Source organism: Tenrec ecaudatus, chromosome 14 (assembly GCF_050624435.1).
Source record: "Tenrec ecaudatus isolate mTenEca1 chromosome 14, mTenEca1.hap1, whole genome shotgun sequence".
In the NCBI taxonomy this organism is placed as follows: domain Eukaryota; kingdom Metazoa; phylum Chordata; class Mammalia; order Afrosoricida; family Tenrecidae; genus Tenrec; species Tenrec ecaudatus.
Window position 1 is genome coordinate 88,768,133 of NC_134543.1, and position 14,598 is coordinate 88,782,730.

The 14,598-nt window shown below is 36.4% G+C and overlaps 1 protein-coding gene across 1 annotated transcript; it reads right to left on the reverse strand.

The window, feature by feature from the left end:
* Window positions 1-1,656: 1,656 nt before the first annotated feature.
* On the reverse strand, window positions 1,657-2,598 carry LOC142425515 (olfactory receptor 4F3/4F16/4F29-like). Its single transcript, XM_075530770.1, has one exon. It carries the CDS (start codon window positions 2,593-2,595, stop codon window positions 1,657-1,659), a length of 939 nt encoding a protein of 312 aa, XP_075386885.1. The 5' UTR covers window positions 2,596-2,598.
* Between the last annotated feature and the right edge of the window lie 12,000 nt (window positions 2,599-14,598).

Below are 14,598 nucleotides of genomic sequence, written 5' to 3' on the forward strand. Positions count from 1 at the left end.
AGGGAATTTAGGACAGATGATCCCCTCAGGACCAACAGTGAGAGTGGCGACGGGGAGGGAGGGGGGTATAGAAAGGGGTAACTGATCTCAGGGATCTACGTGTAACCTCCTCTCTGAGGGATGGGCAACAGGAAGGTGGGTAAAGGGAGACTTCAGGTAGTGTAAGATAAGAAAATAATAATTTATAAATTATTAGGGGTTCGTGAGGGAGAGTGAGCAGCGAGGGAGGGGGAGGGAAAAAGGAAAGTGAGCTGATTCCAGGAACCCAAGTGGAGGGCGAATTTTGAGAATGATGAGGGCAACAAATGTATGGGGTGCTTTACTCAATTGATGTATGTGTGGATTGTGATGGGAGTTGTATGAGTCCCAATAAAATGATTTATATAAAAAATAATAAGTCATGTTAAAAAAAGAAAGCAAAGAACTGGCAAATAATTTTTAAGTCAGGTAAATTATGATAGAAATAAGGTTGCCTGTGAGACAGTATAAGATAAATTGGTGAAAAGATATTACACGTTTCAGAATCCTTGACACCACATTTCTACCTGAGAATAATTTTTTATTTCCCCTTTTTGAAATGTTTATGAATTATCAAGTCTAAGTTGCTACATTTACTTTTATTTGAAATCCCTCATTCGTACAGAATAGAATATAATCATGTATAAAACAACTCCCAAACTAAGAATTCACTAATAGTGGCAGAAACAATACAAATGAAATAGTAATATACTGATATCAGCAGGATGAAATAGAAGAACTTACATTAAATATGTAAATAGATAATTTTCCTTTAAGAATTTGGGGACTGAAAGGGCTAGGAAGTCTTAATATGGTATTAGACTTATGATATTAGAGTCAAAGATCATTTTTTTCTGAGCAACCAGCACTATACAGACAACAAAGAGACTTGGGCTAAGGATTCTATTTTTGTAGTTATGGTGGCAGGCATACTCTCGAATGGACATATACACATCAAACTAATAAAACCTAATATCATTAAATATTTAAATATTCTAGCTAACTCCTCTTGTTCTGAGGTAGCTAACTCCTCTTGTTCTAGCTCATTAATATTATATGGATCGTTGGGCTTTCCAGAGACTTATCTGTGGTGGAAAAATGAGTTAGAACTATGTAGAAGTCTGGATCACTTGACAGATTTTTGCATGTGTGAGGAATTAATACATTGGCAACTTTTACAAAGCTATTACCTTTATTAATTTCCTTTTATTTTGGCTTCAGTTTCATCCAAGTCAATAAGTGCAGTATGTTCACATGTAATTGAGTCTGCTAAAACTGGCTTCTTGAGTACACATTTCTATCTGTTGTCAATTTTTTTTAGTGTCAATCTATATTTCTTCAAATAACACACTCTATCCCAAAGACTCAATTTTGAAACTCAATTTTGAAGTCTGAACTGTGGTAATGTTTTCTGAGAGACATGAATTTTTTTTTCTGGAAGACACTTTTACGCCAGCACATCTTTCAGTCATGAGTAAGAAGGCAGGACACTTCTTGAGTAAAGATTTTAAAATAATCTTGTGATTTTAATCTGAGACAACTGAATATTAACAATATAGTTGGGAAATCTTGCTATTAAAATATATAAATTTACTCTTACTCCAAAGCAGAAGGTAAACTCCATAATACTTTCATGATTTAGGAAAATCTTCTGTAAACAATAAGTTGACTGCAGACTCTCCTCATAGCAAGCTTCATCTCTTTGTTTCTGAATGTGTAGATGACTGGATTCAAAAGAGGGGTGAGAACTGCATCAAAAATGGCCAGAAATTTATCTAGGTGTGATGTGGGGTGAGGCCAGGTATAATCAAAGATGCAAGGGCCAAAGAATAAAACCACCACCATGACGTGAGATGATAAAGTGGACAGAGCTTTGGATGAGCCACTCGAGGAGTGTTTCCGAACCGTGATTAGGATAGAAATGTAGGAGATGATCAATATGAAAAATGAGCCCACAGATATAAAGCCACTGTTGGCTGTGACCATGAACTCTAGTCTATAGGTGTCTACACAAGCCAGTTTGATAAATCGAGGAAGGTCACAGTAGAAGCTGTCCAGGACATTAGGACCACAAAATGGCAAATTGATAACAAAAACTAGTTGAACCACAGAGTGAATCAACCCAATTACCCAGGAAGCAACCAAGAGTAAAACACACATTTTTTGGTTCATAATTGTTAAGTAGTGGAGAGGTTTACAAATGGCCACATATCTGTCAAAGGCCATGACTATGAGTAGCACCATCTCTGTACCACCAATGACATGAATGAAGAAGATCTGAGTAATGCAGCCTTCAAAGGAGATGACTTTGTATTTTCTGACAAGGTCATAAATCATCTTGGGGGAAGTGACAGAAGAAACACCCAAGTCAATGAAGGAGAGATTAGCCAACAAAAAGTACATGGGGGAGCGTAAGTGAGAATCAGAAGTCACAGTAAGGATAATGAGGAAGTTTCCCATTATACTTGCCACATAACACATGGAGAAAAATACAAAAAGGACAAGTTGGATCTCCTGGGAATCGGACAGTCCCAGGAATACAATCTCTGACACCACAGAATGATTCGTTCCATCCATTGATTTGTGTGCTAGAGTGTTCTAAAGTAATTAGATAAAAGACAATTAAGAGGAGACAAAAATAAGAATGCATTAATGCCGAAGAAATATAATGAGTACTTATTCAAGGATGTTCACTCTATGCAAAATTTATATCCCTACCATTTTTTTCAGGCCACATGATCACTAGAAAATATTTTACTTATAATCATCTAACACAATTATGTTACATTTGTATACAATATTCCTATCACCGTGATCTCCTGGGATCTCTTCTGTTCCTAAGAAAGAGAATGGAACAAATAGAAGTGAAAGAAAGCATGTTAGATGCACATTTAACTGGGAGTGCAGGAAATATGGTACCCTGAAATAGCAAAAGAGTAAGAGATGACCTCCTTCCCCAGAGTTTACAGGTTCTGTTCTTGAATTGCTTGTAAATTCATGTTCATCCATTTTGGTTATCTCTCATAGTAGCTTCATTTCATCTCAGGCATCGATGTCTCAAAGTTATTCTCACACCATTTCCCACAAATATTTTTGCAATTTATCCAGGTCCCACAGAGCAGGGGTGAGTTTGTAGAGTATAACAGAAGTTATTTTAAAATATGACAGGACCAAGACAAAGGTTGACAAGGGGAGGAGATAACAAGGTATCTGCATGGGCACCCAGAGTCTTACATGAAAGTAACTAGCAGCGTAGTTAACAAGTAAGACATGACCAAAGGGTGAAAGTCACAGGAAGGCAAGAAGGTACAGGAAATCAATTGCATTCATCTGCTCAGATTATTCAAAATTCCTAAAGTATGTGAATGCTGGCTGCAGCCTCAAACTCTTAAAATTTGCTGAGAACAAAGATATGCTCACTAACCTCATAATTAGCATATAACTAACTCCTTCTAGTTCCATGTGCCCTTTGGATCGATCAGTTTATCTACGTGTTTCAAACCCCTTAGCATCTTACTGTGTTTCAAACCTCTTTAGCTCCCTGACCCTAACCCTATTGCAAATGTATCAGTGGTTTTTACCCATCCTTATAGATAACACAGTTATCCCCTGAAAAATGTAATCTGCTGTCTGTAGGGCAAACACATCTGCTTCTGCTCCACTAAAGCATGCAACTGATGTGCGATGAGTTGACTTAAGAGGGAAGTTGGATCGAACTCAGTAAAGTGCTTAAAAAAATAATAACGCATGAGTGTACAGAAGGCTCAGACCTGGAACATAAAGGAATGGAATAAGGAAACAACAATATCTTAACAACGGATCCTAAATAGATCTTTAAATAACTGTGCTATGTATGCATGCATACATGCACGCTCTCAATATTACATGATGAGGGAAACCTTCCATATAACGATTACTCGAAAACTCCCAAGAGGTTATCTAGTCTATTTTGCTTGTTTACAAATGAGAAGACAGTAGTTCATTGAGAGGCACACACGTAGCTACAGAAAGATAATCTAGATTTTCTAGTCCAAATGGGGATTCATATACTACATACCAGAAGAATAACAAAGTAAAAATAAAGAAACCAAAACCTTGACCTGTTGGTGCTGTGGATTTCGCTTTCGGTTGCCAGACAACCGCCCACTCTCTAGGGAGATGAGCCTGTTGGGGTCCGTAAGATTGACAGTCTCAGAAACCAAAGGTGGTCTTCTACTCTAATAAAGTCACCATGAGTTACAATCAACTTGATGACAGTAGGTTTGGGTTTGGTGGTCTAAATCTGTGAGATCCAGCCACATGGGGTAGTAAATTGATGTTAAAAATCATCAGTTATACTAGTCACAGTTTAAGTGTTCAGTAGCCACACGTGGCTGTTAGTGATATGCTGGGCAGTGTAACATAGAACATTCCCCATCCTAACAATTTATTAAATGTTGATAAAAATCTCATTTCCTTCATAAAATGTTCTCCCAGTAACTTCTATCCATACCATTTTCACTTCTATGAGCAAGGAAAGAAATTTGAGTTATAATGAAATCATTTCCCATGCTATAAAGAAACCACAATATAGGCAGCATAGGATAGGCTCCCGATGGTTTTTGTTTGCAGAGACACATTATTTGCTGGGAAATTCAAAGGAAACTTAACAGAGGAGATAGTATTCGGTGTGAGCTCTGACAAATTAGCAAGCATCCATTTAATAAGCCCAGTGGTGAGAAGGTTTTCTGCGAGGACAAAATACTATGGACCTTATTTAGACAAGTCCCTTGCTATTAATTATCATTTTCAGTGGTATATTTTTAAATAGCTTTTATCTCCTTAATTATATGAGAGATTCATAAAAGTTTGTAGTAATTTTCCTTATCTTATTAATTCCATTTTCCATGAATATTTTGAAGCCCCTCGTGTTATAGTTGAAGACTGATAAAGACTATTTCTTCTGTTTTGTGTAATAAAAAATGAGATAAACAGCAAAGATTTCTTTATTGTTAACACTCCTCTGAGGTAAAGCTATTTCTTCCAGTCCATCATTTTCCACAATTCCTATTTTTCAGTTCTACTACCCTTTTTCCATGAACATGCATCAAGTTTCCACATTTAAAATACCATTAACATGTTTCCCAACCACATCCAACTAAAGATGCCTGATTTCCTTGCTATGACTTTGCAGCTGGTTAATAGGAAAACCTCTGAGTTTATATTCACCTTTGTTATAACATCAAAAACTCTCTGAAAAGGCCCAACAAGCAAACAAAGAAAGGCATTTAAAAGGAAGAGACACAAAGAGAAACTAGTTCAAAGACCAGCACAACAGGGAACTTCTACACAATTTCTATCCTCCACTCTATAATATAACTGACAGACATCATTCATGCTCTTTGTTAATGCATAAAATAAGATTTGTTTACCAGATTATGAGTATTTCTGAAATATTTAATGATGGAATTTTAAAATCTGGCACATATTTACAAAATACTTTCACATCATTGATTTTAATAATTAAACTTCAGGAAGGATATGTCCAATACTAGAATTATTTTCATTTATAGATGAGGAATCTCAAATTCAAGAAACTAGCAACTTACCTCAAAACATGAATCTAGAGTTAGATTAAAAAGTAAAACTCAGGTTTTCTAATTCCAAATCCAGTGCTCCTTTTACTCGATCATGTAGCTATAGTTATTTTCTCATGATGCGAAAAAATTATTCTCATTAAAACTTTATATGAGAATTCCATTTAACAGCAGAACATTCCATTCTCTACACAGACATAATTGATTTAACTAAGATTTCACCACTGTTGCTGACAGAGTCAAGGTTTGTAAGCCATTTATTTTTGCTACAGATTTGGGATAGGGCCAATGGTGACAGTGACAAAAGAACCAGAATATGGCAAACTTTTGATATTAGTAAAGATTTATCAAAGTCATTAAGCCATTTACTAATATAGAAATCATGACAAATAACAAGCTAGAAAATCAGGCTGGAGGTGAAAATGTGGGAGTCATCTAAAATGCGAAGTCATGAGAAAGAAAGATTTGTTTAAAATATAACACAGGCATCAAAGAGAGGTAACAGAGAAGTGATGGATGGCAAAAGAACAAATACATGTCTTGGTACTAATTGTGTTGCAGCTGCATGGAAGAATGGTGTTATCATCTGATTTTATGATGATTTCCAGTCTTGGAAACCCTATCAGTAGAAAGCAACTCAATGACAATGAGTTTGCTTGTTGGTTTATTATAAACACGATTAAATTACCTTTGATAAACTTTATATTTTATCTGTAATTTTTAAATTCGGTTTCTATTAATTTAAAGGAAAGAAAAATAGGAAAGAAATGCTGAAAAATAATGGATGGCAATCACCTTCATAAAATAAATAGTGATTAAAAAGGAAAAGAGTAAGAAACGGTCCTCAGACACACTGGCACTAATAGTGAGAGAATGCAATCAATCAAATAGTAGAAGTAAAAAATGAGGCTGCATAGAAGTAACGAATGGTGACAAAGTGGAGACAGTAAGATTTGAAACTATTCAATAATTAGGTCCAGATATTTTCTTGCCAAACTAAAACAAGTAGGAGAGAAAGGTCATATGCTACATGTAGAAAAAGTGTGAGGTAAAGAAATCTATAAACAGTTAGGTGATGAATAATCAACTGAAAATCTGTTTGAAGATGGGTATTATTAACTTGGGGGAGAAACCAACAGAAATGCTTTTAGTAATGCCACGCAAAAATATACGGTAAATCAGTATTTAGAATTATAGAAGCATATTTGTTTGATGTAATGAGCATAATGGAATGCCATAAAAGAGGCAGGGATTTTCAGAGACCAGAGAGCTGACTGATGTTTGTTGACCAGATTCCAAGCAGGCAAAACAGCAAATAAAACCAAGAGAAGAGAGACAAAAGATCTTATAAGCGGGGACAAAAGTTGTACAGTTACGGTGACTGTCTTTCTCCCACATCTTGATTCTCAAATCCGGATCCCCAGTAAAAATCAAATTCACTTGCTTTCATTTGGCTTTCTCATGCAATTATCTCAAGTCTTCCTCTGTAGGTAATTTCTGCTCCTTTCATTACATCTTGCCTCTCTGGAGAGCAAAGAACCGGAGAAAGGGGCTCTTCCTTTGATAGACTAGCGTCCTCCAACTGCTCCATCTCGCTCCACCACCTCTCTCTACCTCCACTACCTGCCTTATCCATCAAACACCTCAGAAACTATCATGATCAAAAATGTAAAGAAATTTTGCAAGTTAAATTTTCTCCTGCACATAAGCATGATCCACATCCCACTGTCATACTTCCTAGGATAAGAAGGTATATAACATAATTAAAGACATAACTACAGAAATAATTAGTTATAGCAGAAGGTTGTGACCCTGTGATGCACTAATTAGAGTTCAGGGATTCTCAAACTGAGATCATCAAGTCAAGGGAATTCTCATAGGACCTTGAGGAGGGAGAAAATAGGTGCATGATATTCACATGAATAAGATTTACTTTTTTATTTAGTACATGCCCAAAAGAATATTTAATGGAGTGTATAAGTTTTCATTTTTAAATGGGAAGGTTCCTGCATAAAATAGTTGTAGAATTAAAATTCTAGACACTGTTTGTCAACAATGTTCCTTTATGTGCTCAAAGTTCTCCTGTAAAAGTATCAAGTATATATAGCTATAAAAGATTTAGGACAAAGGAGAGGATACAAATGTCTCTGTGAAATCAGACTGGAAGAAGAGAGACAGGAGGAAAACAAAGGCAGTGGCAGAAATGGATCTGGAAAGATGCATGCCCCAGTCCTTTTCCTACTGGTGAAACTGCAGCTTAATTAAGAGACAGAAAGACCCACTTCATCTCTCCACCCCTTTTAATGCCATAGCAAGTGTTTATACCATTACAAAAAAAGATCTGGTAAAAGAAAATAATTTACAGAACTACTCAGATAGTCCAAGGAAATCAGCCAAAAGAATTATCAAAGAGCACCAAATTGAAGGCCATAAGATAACTCACAGAAACGGTATTAATTAATAGTTATTAGGAAGTATAAAAACATTATGGAATTTAAGATAAAGTTCAAAGTATAATTTTCTCAAAATAGTGAATGCACTATTGTTTAGAGACAATTAAACTAAAACACATTTTCAATAATAGTTGTTATTGTTAGATACCATCACATTGTTCTGACTCATAACGACCGTATGAACAACAGAACAAAACACTGCCTGGTCTTGTGCCATCCTCACAATTGTTCTTATGATTAAACCCATTGTGCAGTCATTGTGTCAATTCATCTCTTGAAGGCAATCCTCTTTTTACTGCCCTTCTACTTTACCGAGAATGATGTCCTTCTCCAGGTACAGGTCTCTTCTGACAATATGTCCAATGGATGCATGAAGTCTCCCCATCCTTGCCTCTATGGAGCACACTGGCTGTACTTCTTTTAAGACATAAATAATGGTGACTGCATTAATAGTTGTATATGTACAGCTTCTTCTAAGTATAATAATTTAAATATAGTTAAACCAGCAGGGGCAAAATGAACAAACAAATAAATATAAGGCAATTTTCAAATGAAGATAATTAAGGGGTAATAAATATTTTTAAAAATACAAAACTTAAAGGAAATAATGTGAAAACATCCTCTGAAGGCAAAGATCATCCGAGGATTGTGTAGAAGAATGTATTTTGTTCATCTCATCACTGACTATCATAAGTATTATTATAATTGTTATTCACTTACTATTAAAATAACTACCTAGAATTAATGAAGTTATTTGTTAACTGAAAATTTGGAGGTTGATCACCATCATCAGAAATGTCTCTGGATTATATGGTATTGAAGTCCTAAGTCTGAAAAGTCTTGCTTCAAAAACAATATTGAGTCATTTTATTCAACACACCTGACTTTTCCAATGAGTCCAAAATAACTCTATGACAACATGAATTTCAAAAACCAACAGTAAAGTCTAATAATTATTCACAACAAATTCCTACTTTCTGAAATATGTACATATTGGATAATCCTCATTAGGAGCCACAAAGACCAAATAAAGTAAAACTGTTACATGTTCTCGTGTAAATATTGCCATATTTCATTGCTTTATTTACATATGAAGGGCACTCTTCTTTTTCTTTGTTTGTCTGGCTTTCAGTAATTGCTGAAATCTCCAGTGAGTCTCTTTGTTAAAACAGCGATCAACTAGTCCAACATGTATTTTCTCATGAATATCCTGAGAATTTGGAATTGTCATTATAACAAGCCCTGAATGACGAAAACAATTAACATGCAGGATTTCAAGCAAAGGGTTGGAAATTTTGCAGATGGAATCATGTGATGAAAATATAAACCAAAATTCAATGAAAAGACAGTAATAGATAGAGGAGTATACCACAAGATATTGAGTATGTGCGTCATTGTGCGATGCCTTCACGTCAGTTCTGACTCACCGTAATTTGTGGGCAAGAGAACACAGCCCTCCCCCTTCCTCACAGTTACCGCCATATTGGGGCCCATGGTTGCAGCCACTGTCTAATCTCATCGAAGGTGTTCCTCTTTTTCAATGCTCTTCTAATTTGCCAAACATGATGTCCTTTTCCAGGGACTAGTCTCTTCCGATAAGATATCCAACATACATGAGACAAAGTCTTGCCATTCTGGCTTCTCGGGAATATTCTGGCTGTACTTTCTCATAAGACAAAATACTTTGGTCTTCTGGCAGTCCATAATCTTCAATAATACCATAGTTCAAATCAATTCTTCCATGATCTTCCTGATTCTTTGTCCAGCTTTCACATGAATATATTGTTGTTGTTATGTGCCATTGAATCACTTCTGACCCATGGTAACCTTATGCACAACAGACCAAAACATGGCCTGGTTTTGTGCCATCCTCACAATTGTTCCTATACTGACACCCATTGCATGTGATAGCAATAATATACTTTGAGCATTCTGTTGGGTTACTTTCCTTTGGAATAGATAGAAAATTCTCTTCTAGTCAATTGGCCAACTAGCTATTTTCCAAATTTGTTGGCATAGACAAGTGCTTTCAGTGCTTTATCAGTTTGTTGAAATAGTATTCCATCAGTTCCTGGAGCATTGTTTTTGGCTAATACTTTCAGTGCAGCTTGACCTTCTTCCTTCAGCACCATTGGTTCTTGCTCATGTTACTTCCTGAAATGGTACAATGTCGACTAGCTCCTTTTGGTTCCGTGGTTTTGAATACTTTTTCCATCTTATTTTGATGGTTTCTGCATAATTCAATATTTTACAAATACATTTTTCAATATTTCAACTGAAGTCTTGATATTTTTTGTTCAGTTTAAGATACACTGTCCATATTCTTTCTTTTTAATATTCTAACTCTAGGTCTTTGAACATTTCTTTTTAATATACTTTATCTTCTCAAGTTGCCCTTGGAAATTTACTATTCAGCTCTTGGACAACTGTATTTCTATCATTTCCCTTCACTGCTCTATTATTAAAAGCAAGTTTCAGAGACTCTTCTGATATCCACTTTGATCTTTTCTTTCCTTCCTGTCATTTTAATGACCCTTTGCTTTCTTCATCATGATGTTCTTGATGTCCTCCCAGAGCTCATCAGGCCTACTGTAATTCGTGCTCCGCAAACCTGTTCCTGAGATGTTCTAAGAATTCAATTGGTTTCTTTTTAAAGTCATAATTTGATTCTGTGAGCTTCTTTTAAATTTCTTCAACTTCAATCTGAAATTACATTGCAGTAATTCATAGTCTGTTCCACAGTAAGCCCCTGCAATGTTTTAGCTGCTGATGTTGCATTTCCATGGATAATTTGATTTTTGTGCATTCCATAAGGAAAAACTCCAAGCTTGTAGTCATCTATGAGGTTGAGGAAAGGGTATTTGCTGTTAACAAGTCATTTGTCTTGGAGACTTCAATCATTTATGAGGTGATTTTAAAATCCTGGCTGGGGAAAGTGAACTTTGTCTTTAAAATTGCATCCTTGCATTTAAATACTTTTAAAAGATCAACAGATTTATCCAATGCAATACATTTGTCTCATTTCTTGAATGCTCCTTCCATGAGCACTGATTGTAAGGGTTTGAGGCTTATTTACACTGAGTTTCAATCCATACTGATGTCCTCAATACGTTATTTTCATTAGCAAGTGCTTCAAGTCCTCCTCACTTTCAGCAAGCAAGATTGTGTCATCAGCATATCGCAAGTTGTTAATAAGTGTTCCTCCAATCCTGATGGCTGTGTTCTTCTTCATGTAGTCCAGCTTCTTGAATTATTTGCTTAGCATAGAGTTTGAACAAGAATGATGAAATTAGACAACGCTGAACTTTTCCTGATATCTATAAACCATGCAGCATTCCCATGTTTTGCTAGCACAACTGCTTCTTGATCTATTACAAGTTCTGCATGAGCCCAATGAAGTGTTCTGGAATTCCCTTTTTTTTTCAATGTTTTCCATAGTTGGTTATGATTCACATAGGAGAATTCCTTCACGTAATCAATAAAACACAAGTAAACATTTTTCTGGAAATCTCTGATCTCAGCAAAGATCCATCTAACATCAGCAATGATATCTCTTGTTCCATGTACTCTTCTGAATCTGGCTTAAATTTCTAGCAGTGTCCTCTGGATTTATGACTCCAATCATTTTTTGATTGATCTTCAGCAAACTATTGCTTGCATGTGGTGATATAACTGATGTTGTTCAATAATTTCTGCATCCTTCGGAGTAATTGTTTTTGGAGTAATATTATTTTTGGAGTAATCTTTCTTTGGAATTGGTACAAATATGTGTATATTCTAGTCGGCTGGACAGGTAGTTCTCTTCTAAATTTCTAGGTATAGATTAGTGAGTGATTCCAGTGCTTCATCAGCATATTAAAATATTTCAGTTGGTATTCCATCAATTCCTACAGCCTTGATTTTAACTAATGGCTTCCCTGTAGCTCATACTTCTCCCTTAAATAGTATTGGTTCTTGTCCACATACTTTATCTTGAAATGTTTGAATGTCGACGATTTCTTTTTCACATCATAACTGTATATTTCTTCCATCTTTGAATGATACTTCCTGCATCATTCAATGTTTTTAACCACAGACTATTTAAATATATTTCTTCAGTTCTTTCTGCTTTGTACATACTGAGCATGTCCTTCCTTTTGGGTTTTCTATGTCCAGGTCTTTGAAGAACTCCAACAAATTAAAAAAACACACAGCAATGTATTGCCTACAGTCACCAGAGTAAACAATTAAATATTAGACCAGGTAATTTCAGCAAGAATGTGACTAGATAGAAACACTGCTCATATCTTCTATAACAAATACACATAAGACAGGAGGAAACAGATACAGATTATAATTCTGGAACCTGGCACTTCAGAGTAAAGGATAAAGAAATGGATTGAGTATAGAATAGAAGAGAAAGCTGAACCAAATCTCCAGAGAGGAGAAAGATGATTAAATCGATGACTTTGATGATGCAGTGTGGCTATATAGAGCTTTTTCAAGCACTATTAAGTCAAAATAACAGATCACAAATGTACATGTTACCTGACAACAAAGAAGGTGGGAACATGTCTTGTTCCTCGCATCCTCTCGGTGACCAGAAGTGTGTCAGCCCCAGTCCTTAACCATCCAATTCTTGACTCATGTAGATTCTGCTGTTCTTGAGGGTGGGACTCTGCCCTACAGATTGTAGTCCTAGTGAACTACCATCATTTTTGGAGGCACACATGCTTCACGCATCAGTAAAGCCTATCACCGGCTACCCTGTATGGGCAAGAATAACCATCTGCCCTGCCTCCAGCTATAATGTGGGACTGAAATATTTCTTTCTGGGGAAAAAAATTCCCTAACCTCAGCAAACATTTGAGTCTGCATGTGTTAATCTGGGTACATTAGAGAAACAAATCCACAGAAACTCATATGTCTAAGAGAAAGTTTTATATAAAGGGTAAATACGCATCCAGAAAACAATCCAACCCAGTGCTGCCCAAGCCCACAAGTCCAACATTAGCCCATATGTCCACAACCAATCCACAAAGTCCTCCTCCATCTCACAAAACACATGCAGTGACTCAGACTGCAGGAGCAAAGCTGAATCAGTGAACCTGTAAGCATCTCAGCACTGACTGGGGTTTCCACATGGCTGCTCCAGCATCCAGGGCTGCATCATGATATGTCCATGTGGCTTCTCCTCAGGGATGTCTTGCAGGAAGTGAGTCTTGCCAGCTGAATCAGGGAACTGGTGAAGGCAGCTGCACCCTGGTGTGACCATCACAAACAAGAGACCCAAGAACTAGAAAGGCGAGACTCACTGAGTCATTTATCTCTCCACCCTTCAATTAACCCCACATGTGTTTATCAGCCAGGTTGGCACAATAAACTTTAACTAACTCAATCCAGCCCTTGCCAGCTTGTCACCTCTGCATAATTATTGAGCCTCACAATTGAAAATAAGTAACACCTACACCTTAATCCTATAATCCTGTGAATATGTTCCCCCATCTATAAAAGTTTGTAAGTCAATTACTTCATGCCTTTATCCACCCAATTTTGGGTATCCATTTTATATACTACCCACTTACATCAACCCATTCCTCTGAGGAGATAATCATATTTTTCGTCATGAAGAAATCTTCATTCCAGTTGGAACCTCGTGAACTCTGCATTCATAAATAAAGTCAAATCCAGATAGGCCATCTGTAAAGTCAGCAACAATATGCACCAGTTCACAGGCTCAAAAATCTCCATCTGCTCGGGGTCTGGTCAACTCAATGTGGGCTGCCTCACTCAGCCTCCTCAGGGTGTCCATTGGTCGCCTTGCCTTTAGACCATGGGCTCTCGCCAATATTCAACAAGCCTAGCCCCGTTGTGCTAGGTCATTAACTTTAGACCAGTCAACCTGCTCTCATCTTCTCTTTTTCCTGTAAACCAAGTCCACAGGTGTCAGTGGCCAAACTCTTTATTGCTGCATTTCTCCCACTTCCACTCACAAGTAGATCCAGGTGTTCACCTAACAAGCATCTCAGCCTGCCCACAGGCTCATTTAATGTTTCGTCCCAGAGAGGAGTTTTCTTCATGGTTCCAGATTTTTTTCCAGCTTCTGACAAAGACCATTGGTTCCTGAGTCCCATAACGTTAGACAACAGCAAGACCAACAAGAACTCTCTCTAAACGGATCATAATAAGAGATGTAAGAGCCCCAAATAAAATGATTTATTAATCATTTTATATTAAATATATTTAACAAATCATTTCAATAAATTATTTGTGTTAATTAAATATATTTAATCAATCATTTAATAGGGGTTCCTATAGAACATAAATATAGATATAGTAAGATATATATATACATACATACCACACAAAGGTTTTAAATTTATTTTTAAAATAAGAGCTATCTAAGACCAGGCTTCCTAATCCCTCTTCCCTTATGATGAGCTTTATGACTTTCTTGGCTGGTAGTGGGCACTGGCCCATATACCAGGTACCCAACCGTCATTATTAAATCCCTGCCCTAGTGGACTTCTTTTTCGGTTTTGTTTTGTTTGGCTTTTTGATTTTGTTATATT